Source organism: Macrosteles quadrilineatus, unplaced genomic scaffold (genome assembly GCF_028750875.1).
Source record: "Macrosteles quadrilineatus isolate MER2022 unplaced genomic scaffold, UCM_ALF_1.0 Scaffold_2__2_contigs__length_208266976, whole genome shotgun sequence".
Taxonomy (NCBI): Eukaryota; Metazoa; Arthropoda; class Insecta; order Hemiptera; family Cicadellidae; genus Macrosteles; species Macrosteles quadrilineatus.
This window is the reverse complement of record NW_026542595.1, coordinates 39,054,967-39,072,621: the sequence shown is the minus strand read 5'-3', so window position 1 is coordinate 39,072,621 and position 17,655 is coordinate 39,054,967. Positions and strand designations below refer to the sequence as shown.

General features: G+C 31.6%; 1 protein-coding gene across 6 annotated transcripts in view; it reads right to left on the bottom strand.

Moving 5' to 3' along the window:
• Positions 1 to 17,211, bottom strand: part of LOC128985744 (glutamate receptor ionotropic, kainate 2) — a 68,328-nt gene extending 51,117 nt beyond the window's left edge. For all 6 annotated transcript variants that reach the window (XM_054405581.1, XM_054405577.1, XM_054405578.1 and 3 more), the window contains exon 1: positions 16,958 to 17,211. In XM_054405581.1, coding sequence (XP_054261556.1) covers positions 16,958 to 17,060 — 103 coding nt within the window. In that variant the 5' untranslated portion in view covers positions 17,061 to 17,211. The remainder of the gene's footprint in view (positions 1 to 16,957) is intronic.
• Positions 17,212 to 17,655: the final 444 nt, after the last annotated feature.

Below are 17,655 nucleotides of genomic sequence, written 5' to 3'. Positions count from 1 at the left end.
ATAGTGATGTATTTGCAAAGATGTCTCTTTCGACGAAAGATATTTTTACATACGATATTTAATAACAGAATAACACTTCCATAAATAAAAATATAAAATACAGTTAGTTTTTGTATATCAAGTTGATAAAATAGCAAGTTTCGTTTCTCTGTATTATTTTTGTTACGCAAATGATCAAATCATATCGTGAGAGACTTTCAACAGATGGAAAGTCAAAGTAATTTACTTGTTACAAATGCTTTTTCAACCATAGAATAATCCGTACTAAACCTCAACCATATTTACCTGTTTAGAAATATATGCATTTGAAAATATCACTAGTACGTAGACTAACTGCATACAATCTTGATAAAAATTAGGAATAAATTATGAAAACATTTAACTGACAACAGAATGACATTTCACATTTTTCCCTAATATCAACATAAAGTATAAATTATTCTCACAAAACACATCAGTAGCCACGTGAAATATATGGCATGGAAAGCTATTGTTTTATTGCTTCAAATACTGCAATATCTTGGTAAAAACAAAATAATTAAAATATGTTTATCATTGTAACATCGCCCATAAATATGAACTTGATTATTGACAATTTCTTGTTATCAAAGATGATTTGAAATTAATAAAGTAAAGAACAAATAATTGTTATAAAACTACTACGTCATGTAAATAAATATTGCTTAATAAAGTAATATTATTTGGTAAGCAATAGTAGTCTTTTTACATTCTTGCAAAGTAGGCTCTATTGTGGATCTGTTTTATTTATTACTTTACGCTAAGCCTAGAGGCCTAAATCATTATCACTTGCCTAAAGAACATTATTTGTGATTGGTGGGATTTAGACCCAGGACCTTGGGAACTGAAGCCCCGCTCCTTAACACTAGACCAGCTTGCTCGTCCAAGAAAAACTACAGTCGGAATATTTTTTTCATTATCAGAGAACTTTTTATTTCTATTCTCAGCCTTTTACAACATATTTAACACTTTGTTTTTTGGACTAAATTTTTACGAACAAAGGGTATTTTTATAAACAATATTTCAAATATTTTATTATTTTAGATATATCATGAACAACTATATGGACCTGATGATATAGCTTACTTATGAAAAAGTCGTAATCAAGTTCTCATGATTGCAATGTCTATTTAATCCGCCCCCATATTTTAGAGAATGGTTTGGCAGCGTTTAGCTATCCATGTCTTCAAAGTTTAAAGCAGAAGTCATTTCGTTTTATAGTTATGGTTTAAGAGTGTATTTTGAAGGGAATCAATTAAATGGTAAATAGGTAATAAATGAAATTTGTCATACCAAAGGAAAGGGTGTTTGAAATTTTTATGATTCTGTAGGATGTGAATTGCTGTAATCTTGTTTAGTATTTAGATATAATATTTTGCAACAGCCAATCCAGATGTTTCAGTCAACGATTATTATAAAAACTAATCTAATTGTATTATACCGTATGCTCAGTTTTTAATTACTTGGAGTATTATAATTTGGTTATTTACTTAGGGATAGTTATTGCACTAATCTTGGTAATTTTGTAGTTTTACCATTTAATGCTTCTAGCTGGACTGGTCTAGCAGGTGTTACATAATTCAGCAGTAAGCCCAGTGACTGGGTGCAGTGTGAACTGGTGTGGAGCAAGAGCTTTACTTTTGTGAAACAAGGTGTGTGTGTTTTCTACGCCAATGGCATTTTTACGTTTTGGAAGGGAACGTTCCTAACCCTGCTCTTGTTACTAACCAACGTTGACCTTTTTGTTAGATATCATCATTAGTTCATAGCCCAATGACAAATGGCCTCTGGGTCTGAAAACGATCTCGCTTGTATTTGAATCAGCGAACTTGAGATTCGAAGGCGAGCACTATAACCACTTAGCTATCCAGACAAATAGCTACCTCATCATATTAACAACATTATCGGAAAAATATGCGTTAATAATTAAGCGAAAAATCTTTTTGAGATGCGGAAATTGGTTTTAGGTCAAAGCTAGACTAATTATATTGAACAGTTCTTTTAAAATGCTACATTAAAGTATTATAATCGGTAAACCCTAAATTAATGATTCCATGAGTAAGCTTCGTATTAATTCAGGTACTCTCATATGCCATGCTTACATTCTGAGTGATAATAACCAAATTAATGATAATTATTGTCGCTATCACCAATATATTGCAAATTATCAAATCAATTGGCTTATTGTGGATCCAGAACTACATCTGAAACCGGCAATATTGGAATTTGTCATATTTAATACACACCATAAAATGTTATCCACTTTTCACTAAGGATTTTCCTCTTGGATAATGGAAAATACAAAAAGTTAGCATAAACCTTAACTGTAAAGAGTATGACAAGTTATTGGTGCTATTATCTTTTGAGTTTATGCGGGCCTAACTAAATATTGTAACTAAATTACCCAAAAAACTAAAAAAAAATATTTATTAATTATATTTAATAATAATAATCATGGCAAATAATTGGAGTAAAAATATTTAAATGTTATTATAAATCAAATTAGTGGCTAATAAGAAACACTGTATTCAACAATAATATATTAACCTTTCAGAGGGCGCATTGGTTTTCAAAACGGGAGAGGGCGCACCCGGAGGTTACTTCCAGGTCAATAAAAACAAACATTTATGAAGTAAAATTTGTAATTTAGTCCACAAATTAGGTTTTATTTTTAGTTTTAAACATAAAAAATGTGTTTAGTGAACTCTTAATTTTAAAGTAACGTAATTTTGATTTTATAAATATAAAGTTAAACTATTATTCTATCAAATGTTCTAATATAAAAGTATATGAAGAAATCTTTTACAAGAATATATTCAAGAAGTTAATTTACATTTTACCACAATGTCCTACAATGTGGTTTTAGATGATACCACTCTCAATACCCAATGTTTTAAGTAATTTAACATAATGGGTATCTTAATACTAAATGACTCTGTACATACGTCGTTCGTGAATCTCCCTTTCAGCATGGCTAAGAGTGTTGCAATTCGAAATTTAACTTCTTCACTCATCTTGTAAAAACTATATACTAACAAAATAATGTCATGAATCGTTAAAAAAATTATTATTCACAGTAATTTTTTACACGCAATAATCAACGCACACACTAAACTAGGGTCGCATCACGGAAGTTGCCTCCAGCCTGTACGAGAATCGGCAGGGCGCACACGGAAGCTACTTCCAGCCTCTTACAAAACTTAACAAAACTAACAAATATAAAATAGTAGGGGTGAGTTTTGACCTTCACTCGATTCTAGGAATGAGGTGCAGTGACACTAACACTGCCAACACCACTCAAAATAATATAATCGCGAAAAATAAAACATCCCTGGAGGTTACTTCCGTGACCTCTGGAAGGTTAAAAATAAGATATACAAGTGCCTAGGTTATAAATATTTCCTGTATACTGTCTGTGTATTTGTCTGTGTATGTACCTTGTGTTAAGGTTGCATTGTTGAAGTAAACCTGCAACAAATGAAAAGAAATTTGCTTTTTGGTGAAACCTTAGTGAAGTAAGTATGAGGGGGCCAAGTGTCCAGTGATTTAACTACTATCCAAAAGTCTACTGAATTAACCAAAAAGAATTGAATATTTTATAAATAATTCTAAAAAATAAGATTACTAAGCAGAAAATTGGTAATATCTAATATCAACATTTACACTCATCAGTACTAGTTTCAACAATCACCTTGTCCCTTGTGAACTCTTAATTTCTTCTCAGAAACCTTTTTGTCATCCCACTTAAAACACAATTATCAACATTTGAAGCAAAATTATACTTTTAATTATTTTAAGCTATATTTACCCTCAAGAAATGTAATGATCCAATTGAATCAAAAGAGAGAGAGACGGTTTCATAGGCTAAGGACTCTCCTACTTGTAGCCTTCTCTCATTGTTATGCCTAACTATCAAGATAAATTAGGTAACTTATTTCTTTATGAACAATCAGAATTGCATTGCCCGGCACGAAACCGTACCCTGATTTAAGACTATTTGCTCTACCAAATTGTTATTTTAGCCCATTCACCTAGCCTATCCTATTTATAAATCTAATTGGCCAAGCCCACAAGTATGTGATAGCCTAACCTATATGATAGAATAAAATATACATGTGTTACCTTGTAACTAGCCTATTTATTTTCAAGTAATCTTTATATGAACACCAGTTAATAAGGTGGGAACGTTGCAAATGTCTATACAGTCTGATAACTTTTATTCGTAATACCTTAGAATCAACGTGTCAATCTTCGAATCGCAAGGTAGGCAGGGTAATTCCTCAATTACGATTTAATTTACAGATTGGCTTTAATTTACGACCGTATATTTTAGCAATAAAATAGGTATATATTTAATAAGGTCGGGTTGTATATTTAATGTCAAGTACGCATAAAAGACTGAAGACGTGTATAACATTGTACGTGTTAAGACTACAGCTGTCACAAACTGACATTAGGCGATAATTACCCAAAGCGTAAGTCATCCATCAACTGTCAAGCTGTCAGGACCTCTCCTGCCATCGCCCGCGGACTGACTTGTGTTAACTTGGAAATGTTATATTCACTGCCAAATAGAGGCTTCCAACGTTAATTAGTTACATAAAATAGTTTGTAAATAAGTCATGACTTTTTGGGGCAGTTTAAATTAAATGTAATAATTAATTTACGCATACAAGCACATTACGGTAGCAGAATAATAATAGTAATCGTCTATCATCTAGGAATCAAAAGGCAAGGTTTTTTTAAGCGAGATTATTTCTAAGGCCAGATGCAATTTGTCACTAGGCCTAAAACTATTATGGTGTCAATAACGAATGAGACATAGTCACTCTTTTATAAAACTATAAATTTAAAGTTTATAATCTGAGTTACAAAATATCAAATCTTTTTCGGGAAAAAGTAAATCATAAACTTTTAATAGCAACACTAGTAAGTGTTATGAAGTTATAATGGAATCATTAGTTTTACTACCAATCATACTAGAGTTATAAGTGAATAGCTTAGGTTTTTTTTATACTATTTGATTTGTCTTTTGTTTCAGATAAGTTATTTTGCTAATAGATTCTGCTTTAGAGCAATATGAAAATTGGTACACCTTTTTATAAGTGCAAAACTAATAACAACTTTGTTTAAATATTTTTACCATACAAAACTAGTTCCATCTCGAGGCATTATAAGAAGATATTTTTTTAAACTATAGAATTAACTAATTTATAAAATGTTTAAATACTAAAACTATATACAGTATAAAACATACTTACACTTGTAGATGTCGTTAAAACGAATTTTGTCCGTGATTTAAAAAGGAAACTTTTCTTATCTAGCTATAACACAAAAGGTGTTTTTATTATAAGCGTCTAAAACTGTTTACAATCACAATTATTATATAAAACACTTTTAAATGTAATAATTTCACTATTAAAATAAATAAGCTATAGATTATAGAGTGTCAACGTACGTTTTAAAATAGTTGCAACGGAAATATCTTTTATTTCATCCATAATTGAATGAGGTACAGATGTATATGAAATGTCTGCCAAAGCGGTTGTTTGACAAAAACGAGCGAAGTTTTATTGCATTATTGTAAAACTTTATCTCGTAATTTTTGTAACGTTTCAGTTAGTCGTATAACATGTTTTGATACGGAAATTTGCTTTTATTTAGTTCTCTGCTGTGCATTTTCATAGAGTTGTCTTTTATTCTACGTTTTTGCTCAATACAATCATTACTTATAGTACTCATTGTTGCATTTTTAATTGAAAAAAGAACGTATAATGTAGACGCCTCATAAAATAAATTATAAAACCCCTATCCATTGACTATGGGGAAGAACTAAACCCATTTTTGAATTTGAGTTTTTGACCTATAGCTGAATTAAGTAACTGTATTTATATATTACAACTAATCCCAGTCTCTAGATTACTTAACTTATAAAATATAAATTATTACAAATCTAAATACAATCTAAACTCAATTTTAATAATACCATTTACATTAGCTGCTTAGTTATTTATAAGCTTAAGGGTAAAAGAATAAATAATCCCATGAGCCCCATTTTATTTTGAATTTTAATACTGATTAGTGAGCTATTAATCAATCCAACTAATCCCTATCTGTATGCATAAATTTCCATACAAAATGTTTTACATCATAGCACAGACAATATACCTTCAATGGTCTATTCTCTGTGAGGATAAGGAGTAAAATATTTGTCCAACTGATTTCTGTCCTCTGGGAGACAGAAGCTCCCAAAATCCGTATCTTAAGACAAGAGTAAACCTTTGGACTTATTTGATGTCCACAATACCCAATATCCTTATTTATACATTTTTTCCCAGCTCATTTATTTATATATACTGTATAAACTAAGCTTCCGTTTATTCATAACTCGGTTCTTGTTTTTGAAAACTTTTATTTGCACATTTTTTCAAACAACTTAAGATAAGCTAATAGATTATACTTGTAACCTAAAAAACAAAAAAATTAATTACACATTTTAAACAGTTCCTAAACATATGCATAGTTATTATGTGTCCGTTATGCACACTTATTTCATTAAGGTTTCAAAATGTTTACTATACCACACGATCTGGTAACATGAAATCGATCAATGACTTACACTAAAATATCGAAATAAATTTTGTGGCATTATGTACATCAAAAGTTGAATTTGTTTGATTTGAAATAACCTTCATTTGACCGAGACAATCATAGCTGTATATAGTTTAGTAAATAATTTTGAAACTTGATTACTTTATTACGGTCCTTATCTCATTTAAGCTAACTGGATAAAAAATGTTTATACTCTATAACATTGCTTGTGATAAATGAACGCAGAATAGCAATAACGAATTATATTCAGTTCGTTTAACATTGAGGCGCGCTGGAATTGTGGAGTTTACCGAGTTCCAGTTTTGGATTCATAGCTAACATTTGGTTAAAACTATTTTGATCTATTCCGTCTTTTATTTACATTACAACTTTTACTATTTAACATTGTTTTCTGTCTAGCATACATTTTAAGTTATCTGAAGGTATAGAATTTAATGTTCTTTGTTTATTCTCAATGTACAAATAATCATTTCGAATTTAATTAGTTAGGTTTTCCTCGTGATTTTTTGTAAAACTTATCGATAAATAATCGTATTTGAACTGATAAATTTGATACCATGTAAACACCAATTGCAATATTAGGCATAATCTATGTTTATATGATCAATTCCAGCTGATTTTAAATATGATTTTTTTTATTTACGCCCTAAACATATATGTTTGTTAACTAGAAACCATCTTTTTATCGGTGTTCTACCCTTAACATAGCTTGCAGCTGTAGTTTTATATTACATGAGAGGTGAAAGATGTAAGACTCCACCTTCTATCATGACGGGTAATTGGTAATTAGTGAGTGTGATGTTGATTTGTGATAGCAATTACCTCACTCTTTGTGCTGAAGCTGAATTTTTACACCTTTTTCGAAAAGAAAACCCGTTTGCATTAGGAATTCTCATGAATAAAATAAATACGTTCTTTTTGTAAAGATGTTTTTTGCGAAATTGAACGGAGTATAGTTTTAACCTAACAATCCGAAAAATATTAGGATTAAATTTATAATAGTCTTCTACTAAATATGAAAACTTTTGTATTTGTTGTACTTTTACTTTAAAATTTAATACTATTTTAAATAGTAAGGAACTTTTCACTATTTATTTGAACTTAATTTATTAAGTTAATTAGTTTATCAGGATATTTTATAATACACTGCACTTAAAGCATAATTCGCTAACCGGCAGGCAGTCAGAAAAATAGAACATATAAAATTGTTTTAATAAGATAAAAGACTGGACAGATTATCTATGTTGTTAAAGTACCATATTAGTTTGGTTTAATATTTCCCTACCTCGCTGATGTAAACAAGCGTCCACCGTTCTCCATTACCTTCCTACAGGAGTCGTAAATGTCCTGTAATACCTCGCTGGACGCTTTCATTAGTGGTTGCTTTTATCTCGGAACTCTCCCTATTTAATACGATATTGTATAAATATTTAATTACATTTATATTACTCCCCCTGAGTCGTTGGTTTCCAAAAGATATTTTGCGAACCCCTCACGATGCTTTTCATATTCAGACAGTACATTATTTAACAAAAAGAAATAACAAATCGTAATTTAAACAGTTTTATATACTTAATAAAAAATTATCTTAATTACCAAATAACATTATAAAAACTAATTATGAAGTAGAACTAACTTCTAACTCTACGTTATTAATATTATAAAATAATATTAAGAGGGAAAATGGTGACATTAATTGAGCTCTCATACCAAACATTTCAATTAGCGCTGGCTTTTCTAATTGCAGTAATGCTTTATTTGAATGCTTCTTGTCACCTTATTGCTGTCTATATTACTTAGTTTTTACAGTGATATTAAAGAAAGTTGATGTTATACCAGAATTTAAAATGTGTAAATTGTAATATTAGAATAGGTTTCTTTAAACTACCTACCTTCAAGATATTATAAGTTAAATTAATTATTTGACTTAAAGTCAAAACCATCACCATTCTTAAGAAGTTATGTTTACAGGTTATCATAAGTGGATAATCGCTTATTTGAGTTTTGACTCTGTTTTATTGCATATTGAGTTATTATTCAATAAAGAGACCAACTTTAATTATGTAAAGTGTGTTTTAGATTATCAGAACACCCTAATTGTAATCCAAATCCAAAGTTTTGAGACAAGTTTCTTACACTGAAGCGTAACCAAGCAGTTTTAGTAAATAATAAACAATATCGTGTAGATTAAGCTCTTTAAATAAATAATAAATAAATAAAATAAAAAGGCCTTTATTTACAAGCGAGTTTCATATACATGATTTTCAAACTTACTCAAGTCAAACTAAAACTAAACTAACCTAATATATACAGAAATTTAATATACAAAAAATTACAAAGAAAAAACATTTACAATTTACATTTGTTTTTATGCATTGCGGCCCTGAATGAGCCATACGATTTGGAGCTCTTTATTTCCTGAGGGAGGCCATTATACAACTGCGGGCCAAAATAAGAAAATTACTTTCTTCCAACCTCAAGCCTCACTTTAGGAAAGTGAAGCCTGCGGTCGGAACGAGTACCACGCAGGCAGATCTCCCCCCTGTACTTAAGCCTCTCGCTGAGGTACTGAGGCTCTCCCAGCGTGAGCACTTTGTGGACCAGGCAGCAGGTCAGCCTCCTGCATATTTCATCCATTGGGATGAGCTTTGCAGCATCTCGGAAGGAGGACACGTGGTCAAAGCGGTAAAGGCCATAAATGAACCTTACTGCAGAATTTTGAATTCTTTGAACTCTTGCCATATCCTCCTTAGAGATGCTGTTTCCATATGCAGGAAAGCAATATGTAAAGGCTGGGAGGACCAAGGACCGCATGAGTTGCATTTTGGCATATTCTGGCAGTAGAGTTTTAAATCTGTTAATACCTCTCAGTCTACCCACTGCACGTTGAACTGCAGATGTGACATGGTCAGAAAAAGAGAGGTCTTTGTCAAGTACAACACCAAGTGTGTTGACAGTGTCGCAAACAGACAATCTCATGCCATCAAGGGTGATTTCTATAGCAGATTTACTCAATTCCTGCATCATAATTTTTGGTCGAGTATGCATGACTACACACTTGTCAACATTCAATCCAAGGCCATTCATGACAGACCATTGAAAAATGCTGTGCAAATCAGCATTGATGAGCCGGATTGCTTCTGATGTCTTGTCTGGCTTGTATGACAAGTGTAGTTGGCAGTCATCAGCATACAAGTGTGCCGTACAATATTCTACACTTCTGGACAAGTCAGACGTGTACAAATTGAACAGCACAGGTCCTAAACAACTACCTTGAGGAACACCACGCAATTTGCAAAGCGGATCTGATGTCTCACTCCCAATTTTGGTAACCTGCAGTCGGGACTCCAAATAGGACCGAAACCAACAAACAACTTTTTCACTACAGCCATAGCACTTCATTTTGGCCAATAACAATTCATGATCAATAGAGGCAAATGCTTGGGAATAATCTAGAATAGCTAATGTGCTGTATAGGCCTTTATCTTTGGCATCGAATAGATCCGCAAACATATTAGTCAGTGCAGTACAAGTACTGTGGTTTTTTCTAAACCCTGACTGTAGCTTAGGCAATATATCAAAGTCATCTAGAAATGAAGCAATTTGTTTAGTTACTATCTTTTCCATTATTTTTGACATTGCAGGTAACACGGAGATAGGTCTTAAATGCTGGACGGTTTTTGGCGCAGCAACCTTAGGCAATGGTTTCACATGGGCAATCTTCCAACTTGTAGGGAAAACACCTGAGGCCAGACTCATGTTTATCAAATGTGTTATTGCTCCAATTGCATATGGGCTAACAGATCTTATCATTTGTATCAATATACTATCAACACCTACAGCTTTTGATTTTATTGAGTTCATTGCCTCTTTAACATCATTTTCTGTAATCATTTTAAATTCAAACTTATCGTTATCTCCATGTTTTTTACATTGTTGAAGTTTATTTAGCAATTCAATGTCTATATCATTACAAGATCCCATATTGACAAAATATTCATTTATCATATTAATGTCTAAATCTGGGGGGAGCCTACTATTTCTCTTACTACTTACAATCTCACAATTTTTTAAACAATTCCAGAACTCTGCAGGGTTTTCACATGAGGCAAGCTTGTTAGAAAAGAATATTTTCTTAGCCTCTTTTATCATGAAATTCAAACTATTTCTTATGGTTTTATACTCATACCAGTCTGAAGAATCTCTGGTCCTCCAATATTTGTTACGGTGTTTATTTTTAACAATTGACAATTCTTTAATTGTTTCATTTATCCAGGGAGCTTTTTTCCGTGTTACCTTTTTACAAACAATAGGAGCAACCTCATCAAAAACTTTCTTTATATGATCAGTAATAAATTGCTCTATCTCATCAGGAGACTCTAGCTTGTACACACAATTCCAGTTAGTATCAGCAATTATGTTTAGTGCAGTATCTGCATTAAATTTAGAAAAATCTCTAAATGTGATTAGCTTCGACCCCCTTTTGTCTTTCTTACAAGATATACAACAATATAATAGTTTATGATCAGTCATCCTCATTCCTCTGTGGTCAACTATGCTGGGGGTGTCTATGACTCCAACTCTTTCAATCTCGGCTGATTTGTCTACTATGATGTGATCAATCAATTTTGCCGAGGTTTCTGTCACCCTTGTAGGCTCGCTGACAATTTGTATAGTGTTAGATTCTTTCATCAGCCTACGCAAGTAATTTGTTTCGCAGGTTTGTGACAGCATATCAATATTAGTATCCCCCAAATAAATGACTGATTTAACTTCAACCGCAAGGTCAATAAAAAGGGAGCGAAACAGATCCGAAAGGCGAGTGTACCCAATGTAGGAAGGACGATGCGCTTTATTGTAATTCAGCATGTGTATATCATTTCTTTGTTATGGCATTTTAACTTATTTGTTTTGGCGAAAATTATTTTTTCATCCTTTTGAACAGTAAATTTAAGTTTGTCATTCTTTTACATTGTTACTTAACTTTCAAAATGTAAAACTATTTAAATATATGAACGGTTCCGTCACTTTGGTATTTCATGAAAATTCACAGAACACGTCTTAATATCATACAAACACATTTTAATATATGTTGGAACATATTAACACCTTTCAAAAACAATTCCCTAATGGGTATGTCACTGCTATAACTTAAAGGCAAAGCGAAAATGCAAACAAAATAAAATTGGCTCCTTATTTATTTTACAGTAAGATGTATCTATGAACAATTTCAAAATTATAGACGTTTATCACATACCAAGTCTCCTGAATTTGATTAATTTAAATTGATAAAAGGCGTATGTACCTAGGAAACTGTTATTACAAAGGGGCTGTGATGGATAAAATTCAAATTATTGAAATAATCACCCATCCGGAGCTCATTTAAACTAGGTAAAAATAAATACAACATAGTTTTATATAATGGATTTTGAGATGTGTTTACAAAATATAAAATAAAATATTTTGCCATGCTTATGAGATTGTGTACTTTAATCACTAAGGATTTAAGTTTCATTATTAGATAGATTTGTTAGTAGAGGGTATGAGTAACGTCGACACCGCATCTAGCCGCAGGGGTCGAGTACATAACCAGCTTATAGCAATGTGGGTCTTCCAATGTCCACGACACACTGCAAGCCAGCTCAACATTAGTACCCGATACACAGCCGAACATTGATTGAAACTCACTTATGTGATAAGTCAAATTACTCAGCTAATATCAAACAGAACAACCTTAATACATATAGAATACTCTTAATCGTTGATTAACTGACATTGAATGTTTTTGTTGGGTTGCAATGAACAAGTCTACACTCTAAGGGTAGTTATAAAATATGTTATCTGCTTATTGAGTTGCTTATTGAGTTTCAATGAACCTACTGATACGCCACTAAAATCAATGACGAGAAATAAAGCTTTGGTTATCAAAGAATTTTAACGATAATGAATATACCATTGTTACATAACAAACCATTACATACATAATTATTAAATAAAGAAATTTATAAAGTATTATGAATTTTTTATTTTTGGTTATAAACAACTTTGGTACTAAATGTTAGGCAGTAAGTGGAAATGTACTTACTTTTTATGTTGTACTAAGACAAAAATGTCTTCTAGGAACGACTAGTTTGAAAGCGAAAAATATAAATTTGAATACAAACTGTGATATTTCCTCTTTGCTCCAATAATACTGTCGGTTTTGGACTTAGATGCGAACGAAAAATCAGGTACTCAAATAAAACACACTTTTTACATTAAATAAAACCAGCAATGGGAGCCATTTAGGTAGGACGACGAACAAAGGTACAGAGAGTGTCGGGAGATCATGGTAGCAGTGGGAACGGAGGGTGGTTCGATGGAACAATTAATAGGGTTAGTTTATTCGGTCAGGCGTTTGATATAACGGTACTGTGCGTGGATCAAGCTAACAGATTTAATACAAGTAACTAGGAGAATAACAAATTAACAAGTGTGCAATGGATTTAATTTAATTCTCAACAAATGCCTACCTACTTTTATTTGATCATAAAATTAAGTAAATCACAAATACATATTTGTTAGACTCACTCTGTGTACTTGTTATTGTAAGTAGTTGTAAAGTAAAGTATGTGTGTAGGTGTGTAGGTGTATCAGTTACGACCCCACAACAGGGGTCATGTACACGTAAGTGGCTTCTAGCTCTGTGGGTCTTCCTAGTCCTGTGGTAGCCAAAGATACTCTTGTGGCAAACCATTTACTTTGATATATACACCAAACCGAATCTATTGTTTGAGGATCTTGTAAATCTAACCAATCATCACGATTGTACAAACACTTCGTAATAACGAAGACCTAAACTACTCAAACATGTTAAATAAATATGTTGAATATAAATATGATGGAAAATGGAAACAAAATATATGGATATGTGTTTATGGTTTTTTTAACGGGTGGCGTGTTAATTGTCCAGATTAGTTAATGTGTTGTAGAATAAGTTTATTTTCATTCTTATGCTAAACCTTCTTCTGGAAGAAAACTTTTTTTAGCTTTGGTTACATTAATTTAATTATTTAAGATATTTAATTATGTGCGTAGTTTAACCAAATATGAGTGAAGGATGAGCTTAGGATGAGTGGCGAAATCTTGTAGGTTAGTTAGTGACTAAGGCCAACATGTTCCTTTGACACAGCTGTTAATTAATATCCTACACAGCAAATGACAACTAAGACCTACAGTTTAAAGTGGAATCCGAAACACATTTTCCTTGTAATTAATGAATTTGATGTTAATTATCAGGATATTACTGCGGATAGTCGTAATACACACTAGTGTGGACGTTAATCCACACTAGGGAGCATTGCATCCATAGTGTATACCTATAAGTACAATAATTCGTGATTCGTGTACAACTAACTACACAATTCGTGACCTCCAATGATACATTAACATACTATGATACATTAAATTCTTCTGATACATGGTCCTGTAATACATTAGCTGTATTACAAAGTTCTTAGCTGCAAAGTTCTTAGTTCTGTATTACAGGACGACGCCGCCGTCCCAGTTTATGTGGCATTTTGAAATGCAATTTTTCGACTCAATTCAATTATGAATGACATCGACGCACACTTAAACTGTTATTTGAAACCAAATACGAATGAAGGGTGAGTACACAATGGAGAGAGAGATAATATTGTTAAGAGGGCAGGTTGTAAGAGGCAGGCGAACGTGCTAAATTGTAAAGACCAAAGTCACGTTGGGGTGTAGGGTTTATTACCATTATATGCACACGTATGATGGCTTTCTTGCATGGCGAAAGCATGCTCATTTAACCTGCTAATTTAAACGTACCATGCATACTTTTGACGTCTAATTCTGGCTTTGTATAGTCGTAAATTATATATATATTCTAAACAAATTTAAAGATAACAAATCTATATATATTTTTTAAGTCACTTTTGTGCACTTCACAAGCTGTAAAATTCCAGTTATTATGCTATATTTTGTAACATATTAAACGATTAAAATGTCTTATATTTTCTTTTTTAAATGATATAAGAAAAATCTAAAATAAAGTTTGAAACCACTTCATTTAATCATCCAAAACTCAGTCAATATTAACCGGGGTTTGATCAAGCACAATAGGTTTTTCTTTATATAAGCATTTTTTCATAATCAATAAATATTTTTATATTAACATTCATCCATCCATGCCATAGGTAGAATTTAAAGCTATGCGACCAATGCTACCATACTATCTATTTGCTGCGTCGTAGTAAGGTTTAAGCTATATTGACAAACTACATTGTTCAAAGAATGGAGTTACAGTAATATATTTTTTGACTTCGTTATGATTTAGAGAGCCATTAGTACCATCATTAACCAATTAATGCCCAGCTTATCACATTACTGACAATAGTGCGATGTGAAATGTCGTAACAAATGTATAATAAATAACAATTTATACTCTATACAGTTCATACCTCTTAATTTAACAGTTATGCTATACTGTCACACAAGTCAACCACATGCTGAAGAAATAAATAGACAAAGACAATAATATACATCTTGTTGTATAAGAAATGTTTCTAAAACATTCCAACCTAATAAAGAAATAAAACATGTGGACGGATTGTGCAGTTAAACAACCGAATGTAACATTTATTTGTTTCAGATACTCATGTAATTGAAATATTCTAGATTTTCGTAAACCATTAATAAAATATATGCCACATAAATACATAAATAGCTACCATAAATCAACGTATTTATGACAAGAAAGTAAGAACTACAAATAAATTGATATTTGTTGCATCTGCAAAATCAAAGAGTATTCCAGGGAAAGGAAAGTTATTTATAATGTATAATATCTTAACTTAATTTTTAAAACGGGCATTGCTGTATATTTATATTTTAAAATAAACTTATACTTACGCATTATACGTACGCATTATATGTATAAAGACAAATGTACTCATTTAACTCGTGCATGTAATTACTGTTTATTTACTCTAGAAAACCACTTTTAAAATCAGTGCCACATTAAATATTTCCCTCTATTTCCATTAGATCGTATTATATTACATCTAAATAATAAAAAATAAAAAAATAAAAACTAATACATACATACATATCAACATTAAGTAATGCATTTAAAAGGTTGTACCAACATAACGGGTATACCAAGAGGAGTAGATTCAAGCTTTAGGCTGATGAGGTTTATATGAAGCCTATTGCTGTCTGAAACACAATTTCTCCTCTCATAATTTCCTTCATATACGAGCGATAAGACGTTCCACACTGTGAACGCTTTTATCGTTAATGTGTATCAGTTTACATACACGCTCATTATTATACGCTTGGCAGGGTTAACTCTAAAATTATATGTAGTGTTTTAACGTATGGTTGTAAAAATATTATTTTACAGCAGTCATAAATGATTCACTAACATTAATTAGAGCTTTTGTAAACACGAATGGATCACAATACTTGATATTTTTCACTGATTTTCCTATACTATATATATAATACATTCATGCACCTACAAAATATCGATTAAGTGTGTGTTAACGAACAAATACACTTAAAGGATGGTACCATAACCAAACCATATAAAGTAGCCAAACTATATACAGATTTTTGTCTTAAGCTGCAAGAAATACAAAATATTGGCTACTTGTCTTTATGGATACATTCTTAGTTACTTAAGAAGAAATAAAATTTTAATTTAATGTCGACGGTGCTATGCCTTAAAAACCATCAAAATTATTAACACATAGGCAAAAGCTGTTAATTCATTCTAACCACAGTTTCAATTGATATGTACATTTTGAATTGGCTTCTGACTACATTCACCATTTTCAATAAAAAAAGTTGATCAACCCTTGAAAAGTGTTTATTTACCTACTTACTAAATAAATAAAAACATTTTCTTTTTTATTTTCAGAGCAATAGGTTAATTACTATTGTTTCAGCCTAAACTCAGAAAGGATGCAAAGTGGATCTAAATGGCTAGAAACGTCGTTTTAACCCACCTAAGAAGTACGTTTGTTACTTGGTAGCCATTATTGCGTTCTAATCATGAACTTATTACATCACCTACGGATGTTTAGCCAAAAGCCTTATTTCGGGTTTTGGTAAAACTATCAACGTAAAACCTCTTTTATGTTAAAGCTGGCCAATAAAATATATTTATTTAGTTTTAAACTATTTACAAATTTTACTATAATATTTCATAATTGTGATATGATCATATCAAATTTAATCTCTGCCATTGATGATTTGATTGATCACTGTACGCATTGTTAGTGGTGATATTGGATGTAAGATAAACGCTACCACTCACCTATCCTGATGACGGGTGGTAAAGCAGTGACCAAGTGAGATGTAGCTACCAGAATCACTGACAACTTCCATGTGTGTAGGCAGTCACGTGGTATCATCGTCATAGGTGCATCCCTCAACCTGACGTTGTACCTCTATTCCATTCTCTTGAAATATATACTTGAATCTAATAATTTAGTGTGGAAATTCGAGCAATATAAAAACGGAGAATGCTAACCTGTAGTACGTCTACAGAAGAACCCCATTAAAACCTATCGTACTGACCAAATGTTAAAACTATTTTTGATTTAAAAAAGATTATTATTTTTTTTTTAGTTTTAATCTTCAATGAATCATCGGGCTCGTTTTCCTGATGTATCCAAAACCTGTAACAGAAAAATTTTATCTAAAGGTTTGAAAATATAAAAGTTTCAATAAACACCTATAAATAATAGTGATTGTTACACACTTGAAATGTAATTTAAGTTTTTTCTTTCCACCCAGTCATCAATTGTAAACGTCCAATGCTTGTAGTACGCTTTATAGTGAGATTGATATTTTTATGTCACATTGTTTTAACTACAACTCACTGTTTGGAGGTAAATATTATCACATAATCATCATATTTGCCTTTATTGTTAGTTTGTTTATGTTTTATGGTACTTCCATTATCAATGACAGTGCATTTTATGGATACTATCTTTCCTAAAACATTAACAA